The following is a 22,916-nucleotide window of genomic DNA, read 5'->3' on the forward strand; positions in this document are numbered from 1 at the left end:
ACACAAGTGACACCTTTCCAATAAACAGTGAGAAAATACCATGTATTTGAAAACCTTGGTGTTGGAATATTCCTGTGCATCAGTTTAATTGTTAACAGTGGAATTGTATGAAATGCTGAACATGTCATTTGTACTCTGTGAGGCCACTAGAGCAGGAGGATCACAGCTGAGCTCCACTATCATCAAGGAACTGATTGTTCATACCAGCTAAGCAACTGGTAAAATAGAAATATTAAAAATAAAACTAGTTGGTATTTGTAAACACACTGGGAAATGTCAAAGGCTAATATGTAATTAGGCAAATGCAATATAAAATTTTTGAATCTTTAAGTAAATTTAAAATAAATCTTTGAGAAACATTCAGAAATACCATTTGCAGAATGAATTCATAGCAAAGCCTGATTCACTTACAGTATTATATATCTTGCAATGGAAGTAATTGAAACATTTGCTATTCCTGAAACACATTAATTCCTAAATTGCAACTTCAAATTAAGAACCGGAAACTTAGAGCAACGAAATGAGAACATGTGACAATACTTCAATTATTATATTTTTCTGCAATATGCTTTATGAGATTATCTCATATGTATGAAAATTAATGCCTGTCTTTGTCAGTAAAATAAAATTTCCATGCTTTCTATGTTAATAACACCTCAACTGTCTGTATTCATATTTATTCTTCAGTTGGTCACAAACAACAGACTCCCATTCCTCTCCACAACCTTTTCTATTAAGAAAATGCTTTGTGTCATTAAACAAAAACAGATACCTCAATTTTAATTAAACTGTTTAAGATTATAATATTGTCAAATAAGAATGATTTCTACAAAATCAATCACAACAGCATATAGGCTGATTGTTTGGAAACTTTAGCATGTCAGCAAACAAACAAAAGTAAAAGGTCTACCTTCTTAAAACGTTCTTCTTGTATCCCTAAAATTTTTGAACAGCTTATCTCCTTCTCTCTCCTCAAAAGAAAAAGCAGTTCACAAAAGTATCAGCACTTAAAGGATTATTTTCCACTATGTTTTTTTCTTTATATCAAATCCCTCAAATGTTGCAAGGGGAAGGCAATTACTATAACTGTAGAGTATGAACAAAACCCAGAACTAACACACAAAAGGAACAATAGAGGAACACTTCATTGTAATATGGAAAATATGAAAGAAGCTATCTGTATTAGTACCTTGCTCTCGCCACAATATGTTTGCAACTGCAGCATGTAAGAGAGAGAAAAAACAGAAAACACAAGTGAACAAGAAAATAACCATAAATTTATCTATCAATTCTGAAATAATTATGATGCTTTGACTTCTGATGCACTAAAATACTTCTACAGGTAAATCAATGGAAACAGTGAATTAACAATAAGATTAAATAAATATCTCTATGTCACATGAGAAAATTGTGATTAGCCATCATAGTTATTTGGGTTAGGGTAAATCTCATCTCCCTGGTTACACTCCTCCCCAAGTAAACTGTGTTAGCCTTTATCAATAGTGTGTTTCATAGTCCATTCCGAAAAGCATGTGGACACTGCATACACATAAATTACACAGACTAATAACAAATGATGTAATTTCCGTAATTTCCTTTAAGCACTGGACTTTGAAGAGATTTATTTCAGGACATAGTTATGAGAGAAATATGCAAAACCAAAATGCATACCAGATATTCTAAACTGCTGTGTAATGTTTGCCGTTAACTTTGGAAGACCAAGGTGGGAAGTATATGATGGCATGGAAACCAACTCTCACAAATTCTCTCAGCACAGCTACCTTATATGACCTTAGACACAGTGTTTAAAATGTGTCATTTAGTTATCTCTTGATAAAATGAGGGTGGTGATTAATTTTTACCTTCAGTGCTTTAAAGTGTATAAATGAGACTGCCATTTGAGTAGTAAGTAGCATTAGTACTGTTGAAGTGATACTAAATCCTAGCGTAAAAAAATTCTTCTTTCCCAACACAAAACTATTGGTGCAGCTTTCAAACATGCTCAGCCTGTGTTTTATTATCTTTAAACCAGCTTAATTCTCTGAACTATTATGTGTGCATTATTTTCAAATACCATCCTTGCCTTTCGTTTAATATTTGAACCACTAGGATCTAATAAACTGCCAAAGACCAAGATTAATGGAGTGTGCCATCATTTCATTTATTTAGGCTGAGTAGAAAACTTTTACCTCAGGAGGTAGAATTTCTGTTGAACTGCAGCTAATGTCAAAATGGAGTTAACATGTTTCAAAATTATTTCTCAATCATTTACCCGTGTACTTGCTTTTTTGATTTTAGGTTGTTTCTTTCAGAAGAGATTAGCTTTGAATTAAGTCCTGACTGCACTGGCTGAGTATGTGTCCTCCAGACAGCCAGCTGCTCTGAATGAAACTTCTTGGAGATGAAATCGCTAACACCAGTATGACTCTTAGATTTGGTTTACTATGTATTTCAGTGGCAGAATTAAGTGTGTGTGTACTGAGCACAGTACTTAACATCTCTTCGGCTATTACATTTAAACTATTTGATTATTCTCCTAAACTAGACTTCTGATTAGAAGTTGCAATCATGAGATGGAATATTAGTTTTATTGTTTTATTGACAGCTATTATTTTTTAAATAGCGACCTATTCAGTAGATCATCAGTAATGCAACTATAGAAAGAACAGACCAAAAGGTTTAAGAGATCTTGAATTACTTTAGTTTAGATGAGAAGAAAAAGGTGTTGATTTGTATAAAAAGAACATTTAAGAGAGAACAACATCCTTATGACTTTAAAGCTACAGGATGAAAGCAGCTGAAGCTTCCCCATGTCCTGATTTGATCCCCAAAGTTATTCCACAACCAAAAGGAGAAGAAATGGGGACAATATAGTACTGTCCTTCCCATCAACTAAATATGGCACTTTGTGAGCACTATGCAGTCAAGCCTTTCTGTATAAAAGCTGACAACTTCAAAGAGGGAATGCTATGGTGCTTATGTTCGTTTCCCTTTGTCAAAGCATTAAATCAGTCATTGGTACTTTTGACAGACAGTGGGCCTGGCAGTTCAGCCAGTTTTTCAATTCAACACAATGTCTGTGCATCTAATCTTACTTCATCCGTTTGCCTTTAAAGATGTCAGGGGAGACAGTGTCCAAAGGACTTCCTAAGGACAAGAAAACCAACATCAACTATTCCCCTCATCTACTCTGCCAGTCACCTGATTGCAGAAGGCTGTCAGGTTGACTAGGCATTATTTCCTTTGTAAATCCATGCTGACTTCTCCTGAACACCTTCTTGTTCTTTACGGTTTTGGGAACAGTGTCCAGGGTTATTTGCTTCATGTCCTTCCCAGGGATCAAGGTGAGGCTAATGGGCCTAGCATGTCTTGGAGTCTTCTTCTTGCCCTTCTTTAAGAGTGACACTGGCTTTCTACCAGCCTGCAGAAATCTCCCTTGATCACTATGATCCTTCAAAGATTATCAACAGTATTCTTGCATGCACCTTGTGGGTGCATCCTCTTCCAGCCCTTTGACCTGCAATAATCCAGTCTGATCCTACCCACCATAGGTGAGGTTTCCTTGCCAGAGGAAGATGTCCTTTCCAGACTTTTCCACTGCTCTCACATTCCTGGAACCAGTTTTGCCAGTAAAGACTGATGTGAAGAAGGCCTTCAGTAAAACTCAGCCCCTTCCAAGTCCTTTGTCATCAGGTCCCCTCAGCAGCAGGCCCCTATTTTCCCTAGCCTTCTTTTTGCTGCTGAAGTCTCTGTAGAAGCCTATCTTTTGCCCTTTATATCCCTCACCAGACTCAGCTACAAGTGGGTTTTGGAAATTCTAACTTCATCCATGCATGCCCAGACAGTGGCTCTATATTCAGATGACAGTTCTGTGTTTGTCTATGTCATCCTATATAGTCTTTTTTTGGTAATAAAGCAAATTAATTTACCCAGGGCAACCCAGAAGATTTTCTTTAAAATTAGTTTTCTCTTCACACTGTGAGGAAATAACCATGTAATATATGGCACTTGAGGTCCTCTAGACTTAGCCATAAAGTTCTGCTTTTTATCAGTCTTTTTTCTAGGGGTGACACAGAAAATAAAACAAAAAGTAATTACAATTATTCAAGTGCGTGAAACTACACAGCATCAAATAAAATTATTTAAGATGCTAAGTAATGAACACAGTAATTTATGTTAATGAAAAATGATGTTTGATTCTGAGTTTTGCTCAAAAAAAAGGGGGGTAGAGGGGGATAAAGAATGCTTTAAAAGCCCCACACTTGTAAATTTTAAAATTAACAAATCAGTTTGAAGAAAAATGAGACATTATTTAAGAGTGCAATATAAATTCATAAATAACAGCCACCAGTTCAGCTAATACAAACCAAGAAACCTCACATTACTTTAATCAGTACAATAATTTGTATTCAAGAAAGATTTCAAAAAGGGGAAAAAGGAAGACTCAGGGAACTACAGGCCAGTCAGTCTCACCTCTGTGTCTCGCAAGATCATGGAGCAGATCCTCCTGGAAAGTCTGCTAAGGCACACGGAAAATAAGAAGCTGACTAGGGGCAGCCAACAAGGCTTCTCTAAGGGCAGGTCATTGCTGACCAATCTGGTGGCCTTCTACAACAAGGCTACAGAGATGGTGGATGGTGGCAGAGCAGCTGACGTCATCTACCTGCATTTGTGCAAGGCGTTTGACACTGTCCCACATGACATCCTGGTCTCCAAACTGACAAGGCATGGATTTGACAGATGGACCACTTGGCGGATAAAAAATTGGCTGGATGGCTGCACCCAGAGAGTTGTGGTCAATGGCTCCATGTCCAAATGGAGGCAGGTGACAAGCGGTGACCCTCAGGGGTCAGCATGGGGACCAGTGCTGTTTAATATCTTTGTTGGAGACATGCACAGTGGGATTGAGTGTATCCTCAGCAAGTTTGCTGATGATACCAAGCTGTGTGGTGTGGATGGCACCCTAGAGGGAAGGGATGCCATCCAGAGGGACCTTGACAGGCTGGAGAGGTGGGCCAAAGCCAACCTCATGAAGTTCAACAAGGCCAAGTGCAGGGTCCTGCACCTGGCTTGGCGCAACCCCAGGCACAAATACAGGCTGAGGGAAGAACGGCTGGAGAGCAGTCCTGAGGAGAAGAACTTTGGGGTTAGTAGCTGATGAGAAGCTCGACATGGGCAGCCAGTGTGTGCTCACAGCCCAGAGAGCCAGCTGCATCCTGGGCTGCATCAAAAGAAGTGTGGCCAGCATGGCCAGGGAGGTGATTCTGCCCCTCTACTCTGCCCTAGTGAGACCCCACCTGGAATACTGTGTACAGCTTGGGAGCCCTGAGCACAAGAAAGATATTGACCTGCTGGGGAGGTCCAGAGAAGGACCACCAAGATGATCAAAGGGCTGGAACATCTGTGCTACAAAGACAGGCTGAGAGAGTTGGGGCTATTCAGCCTGGAGAAGAAAAGGCGTCGGGGAGACCTTATAGCGGCCTTCCAGTGCTTGAAGGGGCCTACAGGAAAGCTGGGGAAGGGCTTTTCATCAGAGAAGATAGTGATAGGACAAGGGGTAATGGTTTTAAACTGAGAGAGGGGAGATTTAGGTTAGACATCAGGAAGAAATTCTTCACCATGAGGGTAGAAAGGTGCTGGAATAGGTTGCCTAGGGAGGTTGTGGATGCCCCCTCCCTGGAGGCGTTTCAGGTCGGGTTGGATGAGGTTTTGTGCAACCTGGTCTAGTGGTAGGGTTCCCTGCTCATGGCAGGGGGGTTGGAACTAGATGATCTTTAAGGTCCCTTCCAATCTTAACCATTCTATGATTCTATGATAAGATATTCAATCCTGGGATAAAGACTGCAATGCTAGAACATCTCTAGGTAGAAAGTATATCGGGGAACATATTGTTTACCTTTCTTTTTGGTAAAGCAAAAATTAGTATCTTCAGCCCTATCCTATACTCAATTCTCAAACAAAACTCCGACACATAAAAATATGTAATTATTATTATTGATAGATCTTAATGCATTTTTGGGTATTTTTTTAGACAGAATACCACTGTCTTCTTTTGTGCACTATTTCCCTTTTTTATAAAATGAAGGATATTCAGACAATGTACAGTTTTTAAATAATACCAGGATATGTACTGGGATTCTTGCAGAAGACACTGTATTCAAGGAGTTGGTGCTGGAATGCCCATAATAGCCTGTGCTGTACACTGTTGTGTGTTATGACAGAGATAACATTGCAACCTGTCAGAAGATTTATGGTTTTGTTCATTATGCAAGACATAAGACACCACTGTATTTGAGGGAGAAGCAACCTCTCCATGAACAGGATCTGTGAAATGTGTCATGGGAAAATCCATCCAGAGTTCATCTGATGCATGAATGTAGGGTGCCCAGCACCTGAAGGGATGCAAGATTTACTCACTTTCTGTACTTCTGTTTTCATTCTCTCTTATTAAAGCAGCTATTTTATTACACTGTTGTTGGGCTTTTTATATTGACATCCAAAAAGAAACCTGCATGGTCTCTCTCTCTCCCCCCAGCCACCCAGAGCAGAACAGGGCAGTATCCATGTTTTACTGAAAGATATATATATTTTTTAATTTAATTTTTTTTTTAGGCACACTTACAGGTCCATAAAAATCACTCTTCATACATGGTCCTTACATAGCTATTCTATGTTTTTGTGCTCAGACCCAGCCTTTGAGCTTATGAGTAGCTAACAGAACATCTGAAAGCCTACTCTTTACCTTCGATACTCATTTTCTATGTTGGCTGAATGGTAATAGGTTGCACATATTTCAGTAAGCCTTGTCGTCTGTACTTCATGGAATTCTGCAGCAGATTGTAACAGCAGTACAGATTCTTATCCCCCTTGGATATAAATGACTGCAAAAATCCATGTTATTTCTGTTACTAAATGAGTAAGAAGGTACTACAATGGTACTTTCCAATAAAATCTGTATCTTACTCCTTCTTATCACATTGGTAATAAATGTCATTACATTCACTTTTCTGTCTAAACAGCCAATGTCAAAGTTTCCAACTATGTCAACTAGTGTTCTTCCTGCTTACTGTTATTTTTTCCAAATACTTAAGGCATAACAGTTGGAAATAAAAGTGCGTGTGTATATATATATTTGTGAGATTGATATTCAATTGGAGATTAAAAATAGCTCTTTTGCTTCCTTTTGGCAATGTAATTACATGTTCACATTATTATTAATCAGTACACAATACTATATATATATCCAGAAAAAAAAAAGCAAGATTAAGGCAATAAGATCCAGAGAAGAAAAACTTCCTGAGGTACAATACTTCACTTTCTTCCAGAAATAGTGTTTCCTTCTCTATCACATGCTTCAGTGATGACTACCTGAGAAAATGCTGAGTATTATTATTATTATCTGCCATTCTTTTGTACCTATTTTATGTATGTGAGGTTAAATAGTCTGATTTTTTTCCCCTTTTATCCCAGCACTACATATAACAAAAACTAAATGTTTTCAAAAATGCTATTATGCTGCAGCAGCACTCAAACAAAACAGATATCAATTAAAAATAACATCTGAAATATTTCCTAGCTTGCTGCACTCAGAGAACAATGTAGTTTAAAATGGCTTTAAGAAGGGGGAAAAACGGCAGAGAGGCATATTTTCTGCATTATAATTTATTCCAGTAAATAGGGGGAAAAAACCCACTGATTTCTTGTGAATGCAAACACTGATTTCTCATTAATTTAGAACCACTGCTGTTAATTCTAGGTTTTATCTCACTCAAGCACAACCTTTTTATTTAAAATTCTCTAAATATTTTACCTGGATTTCTATCAGAATGTAACAGCTGATAAATAAAAATCAACAGCTTCATATCAGCTCATTGTTACAGACTTTGCACCATCAGATAGGAAACTATTGTCCCTGTCCCTTTTCCAAGCCTGCAATCCTGAATGGCAAGAAGTCACAAGTAGATGTAATAGAAAATAGGACAGTGAGGAAGTAGCAATAGGGTCATGTGGCAGAGGTGTGAAACTCAACATTGTTTTTCAGAATTGTCCCACCATTATCTGATCTAATTTCATTAAAAAAATAATTTCAAGATATTCAAAGGGATGCTGTTTCCTTCACTGAAAGCCACTACCATTGACACCTGTTCTGGTTAATTATATTCACATCATAAACAGATTGTAATCGCTATCTTACTCTTTTTTCACATACTTCTAATGTATAAACACATCACCTTATGTTACAGGGTATATCTATACCATTATTACTACATGGTTGCTGAGCCACACAAGTTACTTTTATTTTAAAAAGAATTGTGCTAAAAGTGATTTATTTTTTGCTCAACTTCCACTACTCAAGCAGAATGAAAATATTTCTACTCATAACTGCTTATAGTTTTAGTCCTATAAGAAATTCAGATTTGTTTGGTTTATATAAAAATATATTTAAACCTTAATCTATTTGTGAAGCAAACAACCTCTTTTTTTTTTTTTTTCTTCCAAGTTACCTATCGCTTGCTTCAACTATTGTAAAATTAATTCTGCCAATACAAATTCTATCAAAATTCAGTTCTTCTGTGACATAAAAACTTGCAATTTCATCTCAGGTCAGGTTAATAAAAAGACAAAATACATATTTTTATTATTATTAAACTATTACTTGTCAAATAAAAGTCACAGGTAACACTTTACTTTTGGTCACATATGACCATGTTAGCTTATTACTTTTTTTCTTTTTTTTTTAAATCTTCATAATTAATCATGCTGAAGCTCTTTTCCATAGCACATTAATTCAATCCAGTCTACACTAGCAGGAAGAAAAAATCCTCATCAGCTCAATTTCTACCCTATACTTGTGAGTTTGAAATAAAGTCTTTGTCTATGATGCTGTCAACAAGTATAAATTAGTTTAGCTCTGCCATAAAATAAAATGTCAGCATAAATTATCTCTGAGGAAATTAGGTAAATAGGTACTATTCAGTGTAAGATGTGACAGGAAGATTCTATTAAAGTTGCATAAAGCCTTTCAGGGATAATTCAGTCCATAAATCACAGTCAAAAGGCTTTTAGTCTCATTCCAAGTTCTAGACAGTGGAGATGCCTGGTTGCTTATGATGGCCATAAACCTGTCAAGTCAGTAGCATTCAGATCACATAATCTCTTGTTAGGTGAGAGGAGTATGACATTACGTAAAAAAGGCACAGTTAGAAATAGATCTCCTGGATGGCATGGAATAGGTATATTGTTTTTTAAATTTATCCCCAAGACATAGTGCATGAGGCAAATAATTTTCATTCACCTTTTTTAACAAGGTGAAATCATCCGTAGGAGAAGTTGCTTTGCAATATATGATGATGTCATAGTTGGTGAACTAAGACATAAGTCTGTGATTGATGATCGAGAGTAAAAGCTACTAAATATTAAAATAACATCAAGTACCATCAAATTGGTCTTGAAAATGCCTTAACAACATTACTTGATAACTTTTTATTGTGACAGCTGTCTCCCGAAGCTGCATACACATATCAAATTTAGAGAAGTCATATTAATTGTTGGCAAACTAAACTGCATTTTATAAAATGAAATTTTGGAAAATGTTAAAAAGAAAATATTGTAAAAAACTGAAAATAAACTAAACAAGAAAGACACAAAATTGTTTAGCTTTAAAGGGAACAGCATGTTTTCATGATCTCTGGCTCTAGTTTGATAGGATATTAAGTTGAAACAGAGGAAACACAGGCAGAACTGTTGTATCTGTCAAAGTCATCAAGAGAAAAAAAAATGTTTCTTTTAAGTTGTTTTCCTGAAAAATATTATATTAGTAGTGAAGAATTTTAAGTATCTGAAAATCACCGCTGAAAATATTCCCTTGTCTTTAAAAACAAATCTTTTTTTGTTTTCCTGTTTTCTGCACTGTCAGATTTTCTTCTATAGATTACACTGATATACCCTATTCCATTATTTCAATTAAGTATTCCTATGCTAGTATAATTTTTCCTTCCTTTTTTTTAGCTCACATAATCGTTTATTTATACTTCTTGGCTATTAATTTTATTTCATATTCAGCTAACATTACTTTGACTAAAAATTGAAATCTGGACCAACTTCATGGGTCCTAATGCTTTCTGAACGTAACCTAAAAAAATCCCACAGATGGAAGTTGTCACTTCTTCCTCCTCTATTTGTGCTAATTTTTGTATCAACAAAAAAGGCAGTAATATCTTGCCTACTCAACCTTTCTCATCAATATATTGTCAAGTTATTATGTCAGAATATCTGTATTCCATATTTGAATTCTTCATTGTTTCAACAAGAGCAAGCTGATGATGTTGGTTTGCCTTATGGCTTCAAGGATTTGGGTCAATCCAAATTTGCAGTGTAGCTGACAATTTCTGTGCTCATGCTTTAAATGTTGCTAAATCCAGTAGTATGAAGGAGAAAGTATCAGTTAATAACAGATCTGAGAGTTCCTTAAAATGCATCTGCATATACTGGAAGCTACAAAATGAAAAGCCACCTTTATCAGTTGCTGCAGAGATGCTGAAGTGCTAGAATAAAGATCCTGTTTACAAAAAGAGAGAAATAGCAGTCCTGAAGAAAAGAAGTAGCCTTAGTTAAAATTAATATCCCTTTTTTGTACTACCAGAAGACACTCCAGCAGCTTGCTATTTCTTTACACCAATGCAGCAGGCCCTAAAAATCATCTCAAATGCCTGCTGAAGATAGAAGAAAAAGCATTGAGAGACCAGAGCAACTCAAGGTTTAAACTACAGTGCTGCAAACCAGACATTTCTATTAATGTTCTATTGACAATATTCTTCTATAAAGATTTTTAACCTGCATTTGCACAAAAGCAGGTTAATAACTGAAAACAGCAGCAGATTAAATACTTTACACCTTACAAAGACCAAGAAAGAGGGCAAATGATGTGGAATCAAGACAAACATTTAAAATAACCAGGTCCAAATGAAGTACATAAAAACACTTGCTGAAAGTTGTTTCAGATGCTTCATTCGTGCTATTGGTTTTGAAAAAATTTCAGAATGTATCAAAGTTCAAGAGGACTACCACTACATTTGCCTCTAGTAGCTCCCCCACTTCCTGAAACTTAACTCAAGTAGCTGTAGGCTAGTTAGATGTGGATATATATACTAGACAAAAGACCAGACAACACTCACACATAATTCAATTCAGTAAGAAATCAAAGGACAAGAATAAAATTATAGGGCAGCTAATACGTTCTAATGGAAATCAGGTCTTCTCAAGCAAACCTGATGATATACTTTGATGCAATAAGCAATTTGGTAATGTAAAAATTCATATAGATGTAACGTAGAATTTTGTTAAACATCTGATCTGTTAACAGTAATAAACTACATGTTAATTGAATTAAAAACTGCCAGACTGTTTCATCTGAAAAAGTAGTTTTCATTGTTAAAATCATTAGCAAAAGGTGAAGAATACAGAGCTTGAATGTGTCCAGAACAATGGTCAGTGAGTCATGGGTTAACCATTTTCATCAACGATCAGTGAACAAACATAAAATAATTTCCTAAGAATTACGTGTTATAATAAATACCAGAGTTACAAAAAGTTGTTTGAATTAAGTACATCTTTAAAATTAATTCAATTTTCAAAAGGTCAAATGCAAATTTAGACATCAAGAGAAAAGTAGTGCAGACTATGTGTACACTGGAGGGAACTAGGAGAGATGCGAAGGAACAAGATTTGGAAAGTGAGGACATAGAGCACAAGGTAGATAAACATGTAAACTTCCACTGCTGGTACTAGTGGATACAGAAGGAAAACATTACCAAATATGTATTTCTCTCTCCAAAATACTAAAGAAACAAATGATACATTTGCTTTTGCAAAGAGCAGTTCCCATTTTTTTAAGAAAAACGTTCCCAAACCACTTACATTTCTCAAGGCAAAATTACCCTGAGTTCTATGGCAACTGTCTTAGTATGAGAAACTCCTGTTTAATGTGTAAAAGTAATCAATACTTAACAATGGGGTATTCATAGGGCAAGAACTCTGGGTCAATTTAGGTCAATTTACTGGGAAAAAAAACAATCATATGAGAACCACAGGAGGAAGCTGAAGAGAAAACTGACTTCAAAATGGAAACTAAGCATTATTCTATTTTAGTGAAACCAAAATACCAAGACAACTGAGTGATTCACTGAATGTGTCTCTCAATCTGGCAGATGCATTTCTGGGAGGATGCACTTAAGGCAAACAAAGCATAAGATCTGTAATCAGGTAGAACAGGATGCAATTTAATGTCTTGAAGAACACAGATTCAAGTTAAATGAAATGGTTCTATCATGCTTAAATCTATGAATTAATGAAGTATCTGTTCTGAAAAATCCAACCTCATTGGAATTAAACAAAAATCAGATTTTAAACTGCTACTTGTATTACAAATATGATTACACCAGAGACTTCTTCCAACACAGCCAAGTTCTCTCAGGTATTATTAGAGGAGCATGACAATAAGGGAGACTCTGATGTCTTCAATGAGTTTTAGACCAGGTCATTAATCCCCAGAAAGTTTTTACCAGTGACCACAGGTGTTATCATCCAGATCACCCAGAGCAGATATTTCGTTCTTGATGGCTTTAACTGTAAATTTGAGGGAAAATAGAATTTACAGCACAAAAAGAGTTTCTAGTCTCTAGAGAATACACAGCACAGTTCTTGCATTAAGAAATATTATAGGTGTTGTTGTAGTAGGATGTACAGATCTATTCACTGTACGTACTGCATGGCTCTTGCTGACTCTCAAAGTCATGATACTTTAAAATTCATTTTCTGAAAAGATATACAAGCCAATAAAAAGAAGGCACAAGAAATACAGAAATAATTAGAATGTTTGTTTTCTTTATGGATCTAGGATGCTAATTAATACATAAAAGATAAATATCTAGAGGGAAAATAAACAAAACAAAAAAGTTTTACATTTGTATGAAATAGTGACCTTCCAACACCTACACAAGAGGTTCTCAAGAAGACAGTCAAGCTTTTCACAACTGGCTCTAAATCAATTGGTATTGTTGGAAAAAGCAGACAGGCTTTCACACACGCCCTTCTTCAGGTCTGAGACAGAAGCTGGATACTTCAAAGTCTTAAGAAGAATTACTGAGAGTTTAATAAGTAAAACTGAATTTAGATACGTAGATAGGAGAACACAATTTCTTTCTGCACAAAATGGTCAAAATGATACATGAACAACTAGATAAATAAATGTTATCAAATTTAGCTCACACTACAGACTGTTTCTACCTACAAAGCTTCTTTTGACTGATTTTGTTCATGTTTGTGATTTTCCTTTAATACACATTTATACTTCAATATGCTGTCTTACTTAAAAAGGCAAGTTAAATAAAATGTTTCACTTAACTAGAATACTAGAAAGTTCAGTTTTCTTATATATCTCTCTTATTTATTTGGTAATAGAAGTAGTGTTATTTTTCATGTAGATTAAAAAGGGGCAGTGGTATAAGATGCACACTGTTGCTGATCACAGAAATTTAATGACAAGACACAAAAGTGACTAGATACTCCTGGATGCACTCCACTTCTTACAAAGGATTATTATGTAGCTTTTAAGAGGTCATTTAGCCCTTGTGCTCTGATCTCTTTTTCCTCTCATTCTTTCTCTTTCAGTGTTCTAACCTGTCCTCTTCTGCTGCCTGTGTCCTCCCTTCCTTCTTCATATTACTATTCTCTTCCATCGTTCCTTTCCCCAGACCTGTTTCACTTCTTCAGTTTTATTCAGTCTTACTCCTCCTTAACTATCTTTCCTTGGATACTAGTTGGAGGACCACTCAAGGAGCCAAGAAAATCCAAAAGCACAAGAAAGTTATCCTCACTTTCACACCTACAAAAGCCCATGGAGCAAAGAAAAAGAAGTTTCATTGAGAATCTAACTCTATTCTGGTAGTCCTAAAGACTGGGTCTGCTGAGTGCAAATGGCATCTTCAGAACTCTACCAAACTCCCTAGAAGTGCCCACTCACTATAAAAAGCACTGATAGCTTGGAAATTTTCACTCCAGTGCCAAACACTGGAGAAATAATAATTTTTATTGCAGTATGTTCTAGTGATAAGCCAACTGCCTGAACCACCAATATCAAGTCCCAGATTGTGCTGTAAAAACCTTTCAGTAAAATTACTATAGTATTTTTAACATGAATAAAATCATGTTTTCTTCCTCACATCTGTTTCAGGAGCGGCCATGGTATATTAGCAGAATCATGAAAAATTAAAAGCAAGTTAAAAAGCTATTGCTTAAGACAGACAGCAATAACAGAATACTCCAATCTAAATGGTTGAAATCAGAGGAATTAAAACAAAATCTGATAAAAGACAGTACCAGACATTCATCACCTGTACTTATAAAAGATGCTTAGACAGCTAATATAAATTAGAATTTCCCCTAGAACATCACCAATCTAGCAAAAAGGCCACATGTATTTCGACACAAATGTTAGGTATATAAAGTTTCAGCTACAGAATGAGTTAACTGACAAAAAACAAAGCTGAAATTAAGGTATTTTAAAGAAAATAACTTGATTCTTGTCACCTGATACAATGCCAAAATGAAAACTTTTTTTTTTTCTGTTTATAATACAGACATATGTACTAAATGCTTTCATAACCAAAGCTGTGAATTTTGAAAACCTAGCAATCTGATAATATTTTAGGCACACAGGTGAAGGAATGCTTCTCTAATCTATTTATTCCTAATGACACTGGTTTTAATTTAGGCAGAGGTGCCAGAAAACAGATTTTCTCTCAGGAGCTGTTTATGCTACTATCCCCAAAGGAGTAAGCTAGCCATGCCCTTTCTGCTACATAGATCACATTTTTCTCAAAACACTGCCCTGAGTTCTCCACACAACAAATTTGGCATGTGTTGAAAATGAGATTCCACAGATAACTAATAAAAATTCTGGTTAGCAGACAAAGCAGCATTAAAACCTAAACATTTTTATATGCACATAAACAATGGATCAGATACAAAAGTGAACATTTTTTTTTTACTATTAAACTTTCTAGCAATAAAAAATACATACACTGATAAAAATGCAACCATATTCTCTATTCATTATTTGACTTATAAAATCACTGTCATGCTCAATGCAGTGCAATTGCAGTTTATATTTTAGAGCTCCACTGTAGAAGTTCTCACTACTCAATAGCAAATCAACTCAATGTTCTGAAAAATTTTAATTTTGCTATGATTTTTACCTTGTGTGACATTTAAAAAGCAGAGAAGCCCAGACTAACTGACAAGATGGTGTGAACATGTTCTACTTTTGTTCAAAGCAATATCCTGATATTTTTAGAATACAGTACTCCAGTAAGAATTTTATTTAAGAAAAAACAAAAACCAAACACATCTGCTTTACTCTTTTAAAGGAAGACAAAAGCAAAAATATTTAATAAAATGTCATCTAAGACAGGTATAGTTTATATCAGATCATATTAAAGCACTTTTACATCACCAGAGATCTTTAGAATGGAACTTGTGACCTAATCAGCAGGCTTTAAATTAAAGGAGAAACAGAATTGTTTGGCTTGGAAGGGACCTTAAAGAATATCGAGCAAGAGCATCATTGAGTTTGAAATGTGTGGGCAGGGAAACAAAAGCCTTCAGTCCTAACCAGGTGTTTTTACCTATGTCATTTTCTGCTCTAATAATCCCAAATTTGCTGCATGAAACAGTGTTTTGGGAGGAACACAAAAACAAGCAGAGTTAATAACAAAGCCCTTCTACTCTTAATTTCAGTTTTTTAATGCTAGCAACTCCTCCCTCTGAAGAGACTTCTTTTTTTAAACAGAAGCATTTATCTGAACAGTATCTATCAAATTTGTACTTGTGAAAGCAGTTTATTCATGTAGTTATTATAATGATATGGAGAGCAATTGGTTTTACTAGTATATACCTTAGTCTTGCATGTACAGAAATGAGCTTCTGAGCCGAGGTAAGCAAAGTACCAGAGTAAGCATTTCATGTAAACATCTCTTGCACCTATATTTGAATGATGTAATTATGCATCTATGGACTATATGTATATTTACATATCCACCAATTTTCAGGAAACCATGTTCAGACATCAAGGAATGGTAAAACATCTCCCTTCAACATACAACATGGAACTTGCAGAGTAAATGAATTTTATAGGAAGGAATGAATTAATTAATTAGGTTTATAATTTGTTTTACCTCATCTACATCTTTCATGACACCAATGGCCATCATAATAACTTAGTGCTAGTAGATACTCAAGCATTTGTTGCAAGCAGTGTTCGCTGCATAGCATGTCATTTTAAAAATCCTGTAAAGTAAGCTGATCTACAATTATTGCATCACATTACAATTCCTGAAAAGAGTATTTTATAGAGGTGTGGCTATTCCTGCATAATCAGTGGAGATGGGGTCTTCAGAGGACACAATTATGTAACTAACATATTTGGAAACAGGACAGTTGCACATAAATGCGTTGTTGTTAAGGACAAACAAGTCTTAACCATGCATAAACAAATTCTTGTTTGTTGGGGTTTTATAATTTGGCAACTTTCACAACATTTTTCACAGACTGCAAAAGGCAAATGGAGGTGACCGATTCATATCACCAGATGACTAGAGATTCAGCATGTTCAAACAGCTTATTTATCCTCAGCTGCCTTCTCAGAAATGTCTGAGCAGTCATTTTCATGGCACTTAAAAAAAAAACATGTTAAGACTTTTAAAATGACAGTTTTAATTAGTGTTGCTGAAAGCAGTTAAGAAAAGATTTTACCATTTGGATTATAAAATTTTCTTGCACGCAAAATTTCCTCTGAAATGTTTAAAGCTTAATAAAACTATATGTAAGTTAACTTAGTGTCTTACGACAGGAAGTGTCAGGCAGACTTGCAGTGTTACTAATTCTGCCTCTAGTATCTTCTGTCAAGTACTTACCACTATTGAATAAGCTTCTAGATAAAAACAAATGCCTTAAGTTAATGCAATCAGACTCACTAGTAAATTAGCTATAATTTTACTAGATCTAGTTCTAATTAATATGTAGCATTCATTAAAGTAACACATTTAAAAGACAAAAAACCAGCAAAAACAGATGAGTGAAGTATAAATTCAGGAACGGATTTTTCTGAGCAGAGGAGAGAAAGGGAAGGGTAAAGAATTATCAAGGCAGAAAAGAAACAGGTAATAAGGTTTATAAGCCCCACTACCATTCAACAGGGCATAAAGAAAGCTACTTTTCAACAATGGCAGAGATTTCTTTGGCACACTGAACTACCAACTTGGCAAGTGAATGTGGTCACTGCTTCTCCACACTTCTGGGAAGTCACAGTTATCAGGGCACAAAACAGCATGGGCAGTTGGAAGTGACCTGAATCTGCCAAACACTCTAGAAGGCAAGGCCAAGTCCTGTGATGACACATCAGGAGGACCAAGTTTGACTCTTGGTATACCTCAAGAGCACACAGGAAGAAAAACTGGAAAAGGTCTTCCTCCCATACCCCCATCAACTCCAGAAATCCTATTGCTTTGCCTTGTTTAGGCATCCGGTTCTTCTATCTCTTCATATTCCCTTAATACGCAACAAATCTATCATGAGGAAACTATCCAAATTTTAGCAGCAATATGAAAAATATGTCAATTCACAGAATCAGATATTTCATCTGATTTCTAAATAAATTTCAGATTACTGCCTTTGGTGGCTCTTGGATATAATTATTTAAACTTCTTTTTTTTTTAATAAAGTACCTACACATAGTAATTTTATTTTATTTTATATTTTATAGTTTTTAATAGCAACGTATTTTTATACTTCTCATAATACTTACGGGTCTTTCGGGCAGAATCTTCTACAAAAAGAGAGGAAATGTCTTCATCCACCCCTGCTTCATTCTTTGCAATACAGGTATAGGCTCCTGTATCTTCATAGCGCACATTGCTAATGTGAACCTCACTGCCATTGGCTGAAAACAGAGGAAAAATTCAACATGCAGACATACTACAATTCTTGCAGATTATACATTCACAAGGCTCTCTCAGCTCATACTAATTAAACCATTTTCACACCTGAGTTCATAACTTGGAGACGTGCCAAACTAATACCTTTGAATACCTTTGGATTACATGCACTATTATTCATCCCACAGGTATCTGGAATACTTCATATGATTTTGCACTTTAGAGCCAAATACCAGTCTGAGGTTTTATGTATGTTTAAATTACTGTAGCTGTCTTTTAAATCAGGTAAATATTATGGTTTTAGTACGTTGCATTTGGTCACTTGACAATACTGCTGGCTTTACATAAAACAATCCAGGTTTCCATGGAACATACTGGGCTAAAATTTCAACATAAGTAATAATTTAATAAATGTATCTGCTTTTTGAGGCACCTGGTTTTTGGTTTTGTGTGAATGCAGTGTAACAACAGAAAAAAGATGTGCATGGAATTTTACACCTACATCAGTGCCAGAGTATGTGGAAACCACTTCAGGTGTTGTATGTCAGCTTGAGTAGGGACATCAATAAATAGTCCAGGTTTCACAGGCAAAGGTCTTTTAAACATTTTGATATGAATAATGACGTAACCAATGTTTCATTTCATTTTAAGTCCAGCATTCTTTTCAACTGTGGGATCTATTTTATAAAAACAGGTTTGTAAGTATTCTAAAATATGGACTAGAAAGGGCACTGGGTTATGGTGTAACACTCCTTCTAGACCATATTTTGCTTGAAGCTAATGCACAGATAGTTTGACTTAGAAAAAATGCAATGAGATTTTCAAAATTTTGCTTCACATAAGTATATTCAAGAAAACAGAACTAAATGTATTTTGCTTAGTGAAGAGCCATTCTTATTTATTTATTATCAATATAAAATATAGTGGTAGGGGGAAAGAAATTCACCCAAATCCCTACAGGAGAAACTAACAGAATGCTGCTATAGAAGTGGAATCCATCACTTGCTACTCACAGTGGAATGTGTTTATACAATTGTTCACATATATCCAGGACAGAGGGCCATAAAAGAACAGATGACTATGACACCTATAGGGAAGGTAAGACACTCTTGAAAGAAGCACTTGCTGTCTGGCTGTCCTGCTGTTTCTGACACTGCAGCCTGATTGTCATCCTACCCTAATACATCTCCTCGTTTTGCAGATGAATGAGAGATGGTTTGAAAGGTAACAGTGGCATCGTGAGGTTATTTTTTTTCCTAAGGCTAATTAAAAATCACCAGAAGGACTGAAGAAGCTAGGTTTTGTGCTGGGCAGGTTCATGCGATTTGCTGAGCCCTGAAGATACATAGAAGATTCACAGACTAGCCTTTATTGTTGGTTAAAATTAAGACTTTCCTGTAGTTGTGGATTGTTTTTCCTCATGTGCAGTGTCTTTGCTCTCCCTTAGAGCTCTGCTGAGACCACTCAGAAAACAGCACATCCATTTCAGGTATTTCTCCTAGTGTCCCTTTCCACCATTCATTCAAATTCAGTTTCACTGAGATTCTTACCAGTCAAAAAAACTCTTTTCAGCTGAGCTGAAGTAAAGATAAAGTTTGGTTCGTGTTCTGACCGAAATTTAAATCTAGACTCATGAAAAACAACTAGATTAACATCAATGTATTAGGATAAAATATTTACAGACAAAAGCATTGCTTTCCAATTTAAATATTTGTGTTGAATACACATTGAATGGCATTAATATAGTTGTAGTGACAAATCCTAATATTGGTTTGGGACTGCGTGTTGGGCTGCATGCTCTACTCAGAAACTAAACATTTTTGCATAGAAAATTCATTGGTAGTCCTGCAGTAAGTGCAACCATTATTCTAATAATGAGAAAACAGTAGATATGTGTCTTGGGAGCAACTGGAAGACATCCTCTGAAGTATTTTAGCTCAGACTTCAAGCCTTGGTTAAAAGTATGTAAGAAGAACAGCTAGTACAGAAAGGATGCAATTATAAAGAATTTTCAACCTGTAGAAAACAATAAATATCCCCTTTACCTTGAAGAGTTAGCTGTTTGGATAACTTCGGAGTGATATCAATTCCATTCTTCAGCCAACCAAGTTGTGGGTTCGGAATACCCTCAGCATGGCACCGAAGGCTAGCTGTCACACCTGGTTCCCTTGCCTGGCTCTCTGGATAGACTCGAATGACGGGTGGAACTGAAGGCAGGAAAAAACTATGATTTAGTGGAGAAGAGTATTATCTTAATTTTAAGAAAAACAATTACAGGCAATTCTAAAGACTCCTGCTATTTATAACAACAGGGCAATGCACTGTTGTGGTATTAGTCAGGTATGCAGTGACATTGAATGTTGAACACTGTCACAGTGAGTTTATGAAGCAGAATGAATGTTCTGTGAGGAAAAACCTCTCGTCACTGTCTGTGTTATCAATGAAAAGAGCTTGAATTCTAATAGTTTGGGGTTGAGTAATAGGATTTTTTTTCCCTTAATTTTTTTTTAAAAATATAACTCATTTACAATCAGTCAATTACAATGTGAAACACAGAGATGTTAATCATCTTATCTCACAAAACTTTTCTTTAACACTTTCATCTCCACCTTTCCCCTCTCTCCAAAACACTTATCAGCAATCCATCTTACCTTTATAAAACATGTAACCACAGAATCACTTAATGGTTGAAGTTGAAAGGGACAACCAGAGTTAACCTCGTCTGAGCTCCACTGCTCAAGCAGGGTCACTTAGAGCCAGCTGTCCAGGACCATATCTAAACTGTAGAATATCTCCATGGAGGGAGACTCTAAGACCTGTCTGGGCAACCTGTGCCAGTGCTCAGTTATCCCTACACTAAAAAGTGTTTTCTGATGTTCTGACAGAACCTCCAGTGCCCAGGATACCATTTGCCTTTTTTACCACATGGGCACATTGCTGGGTCATATTCAACCTGGTGTCCACCAGGAGCCCAAGGTCTTTTCCTGCCAAGTTGCTTAATACCTGGGTGGCCCTCAGCATGTATTGCTGCATGGGGTTGTACCTCCCTAGAAGCAGGATTTTGCACTTCTCTCTGTTGAACTTCATGAGGTTCCTGCCACTCCTCCCAGCTTATTGTCATCTGCAAACCTGCTGAAGGTACATCGTGGTCTCATCATCCAGATCATTAATGAAGATATTAAACAGAACATTCATAAGACTAGTTTTCCAAGTTTCACTATTAGCAATATATAAGAATTCCTGGCAACACTTTTTCAAGCTTTGGAAGCTTGCTGCATGCAGTACATGCTTACCAACTAAAAATCTACTACACACCACTCATCAACTTTGGAGGAGAGAGGGCATATGATATCACAGTGGAAATATTATTATTGGTAATCAGTGATTAGCAAGACGAAAAACTCTTGCTGTGTAATTTTATTTAGATGAATAATTATTGATCTTATCTTTAATTAGATCTATAGAGAACTTGCTTGTGGTTGTTCCAAAAATTAAAAAAAAATAACAGTAACGAAGGTTAAAGAAGCACATTTCCTATTCCCCAAAGTTGTGTTTAATGCAGCTTGAAAAATGTGGAATACTTAGCTGCTGTCACAAAACACAGCTGTGTAGAGGATGAAGTATCAGTTGATAGTGAAAGAAGGTAACAAGATCAAAAATTAACTGCCTATTTTGCAACAAGACTGCATATTTTCAAATGTTATCCAACTGTTTACTAGAAATGTCCTGGTATGTTGTCTTATTAGAACACAGAAATGCCTCCAACTTCTACACTGCAAGAAATACACAAATGCACTTTATCTTAGATAGGATGCAAAAAATCAGCAGGTTTCAGGGATATTTTAAACCCAGTTAGAGATGAGGGTCTTCTAAAATAATATACACAGAAAATTAAACCTAACCACAACAAGCAAACTGCAAAAATATAAGAGAGCAAGGAAGAAGGTTAAAAATGAGAAAATTATGGCTGCTAGTTGCTTAGACTACCAGCTGAGAGCAAGAGCTTTTAAAAATCAGGGATTTAAGGTTTCCATTGAGTTTCCGAAAGGGACTTTGCTTTTATAGATGCAGATCTCTACTTTTCATCTCAAGCCTGACATTCCCATTTCTATTCCTCCTCCACTTCTCTCTCATAGGATGTGTATTCCATACGGAGACCTTGCATCCCCACTGTGTTCCTCACACAGCCCCACTTGACTGCATGCTGGGATGGCCTGAGTCTGTTTCGGCATCTCAGCTTCCAGATTTACTCTGCCTCATGCTTCCTAGGGTCTGATTTTCATATCTGTCCCATTCAGCATTTCTTGACCAAAGGTCCTTTAGCAGCCTACCCCATGCTGAAGATTTCCCACTGCATCAAAGCCAAACAGTTTAGTTTTCCACCTTCCCTCAAGGTGAGCAATAAGCTCCATCTCCTTAGAGACAGGACTGCCATCACTTAACACTCTCAAGCACCTTAGCAACACAAAAAGCTTCTAGGACCAATAGCAAAGCAATGCAAAACATTGCAGTCTGTTTTGTGTCTGTGAATTATTTAAGTACCACACCTTAAGAAGAAGAAGAAGAAGAAGAGAATTTTCTAACAGTCCAATCTTGGAGAATTTTCATTGTATAGAAAAAAGAATATATTACTTTAGCTTGGGCAGAAGGTAGATGATATTTTTGGAGCAACTTTATTCTTAGCAAAGTTTTAGAAAAGATTAAAACTGAAATATAATACTTCCTAAACAAACAGTCAAAACCTACATCGCAAGATGCTACTGTTGGTAAATGAACTACTCCAGGGTTAGGAGATGTCAAGGTGAGGACATGCTCAAGTGAAAGCAGGTCTGAGTTTCCTTCTACTGTCCCCTATGTCTTACTATGTCCTGTTCCCTTTAGCAGTGTTTTCCCAGACACAGGGGTACTTGCATGACACTAGAGTTT

The 22,916-nt window shown here is 36.1% G+C and overlaps 1 protein-coding gene across 3 annotated transcripts in view; it reads right to left on the reverse strand.

The window, feature by feature from the left end:
- Nucleotides 1-22,916, reverse strand: part of FSTL5 (follistatin like 5) — a 282,795-nt gene that overhangs the window by 42,146 nt on the left and 217,733 nt on the right. For 2 of the 3 annotated variants that reach the window (XM_051619523.1, XM_051619525.1), the window contains 3 exons: nt 20,036-20,197; nt 17,861-17,995; nt 1,190-1,216 (listed from right to left, as the gene is read on the reverse strand). In XM_051619523.1, the coding sequence (XP_051475483.1) occupies nt 1,190-1,216; nt 17,861-17,995; nt 20,036-20,197 (324 nt within the window). The remainder of the gene's footprint in view (nt 1-1,189; nt 1,217-17,860; nt 17,996-20,035; nt 20,198-22,916) is intronic. The other variant, XM_051619524.1, reaches the window with a different exon arrangement.

The sequence above is a fragment of the Apus apus genome, chromosome 4, assembly GCF_020740795.1.
Source record: "Apus apus isolate bApuApu2 chromosome 4, bApuApu2.pri.cur, whole genome shotgun sequence".
Classification (NCBI taxonomy): domain Eukaryota; kingdom Metazoa; phylum Chordata; class Aves; order Apodiformes; family Apodidae; genus Apus; species Apus apus.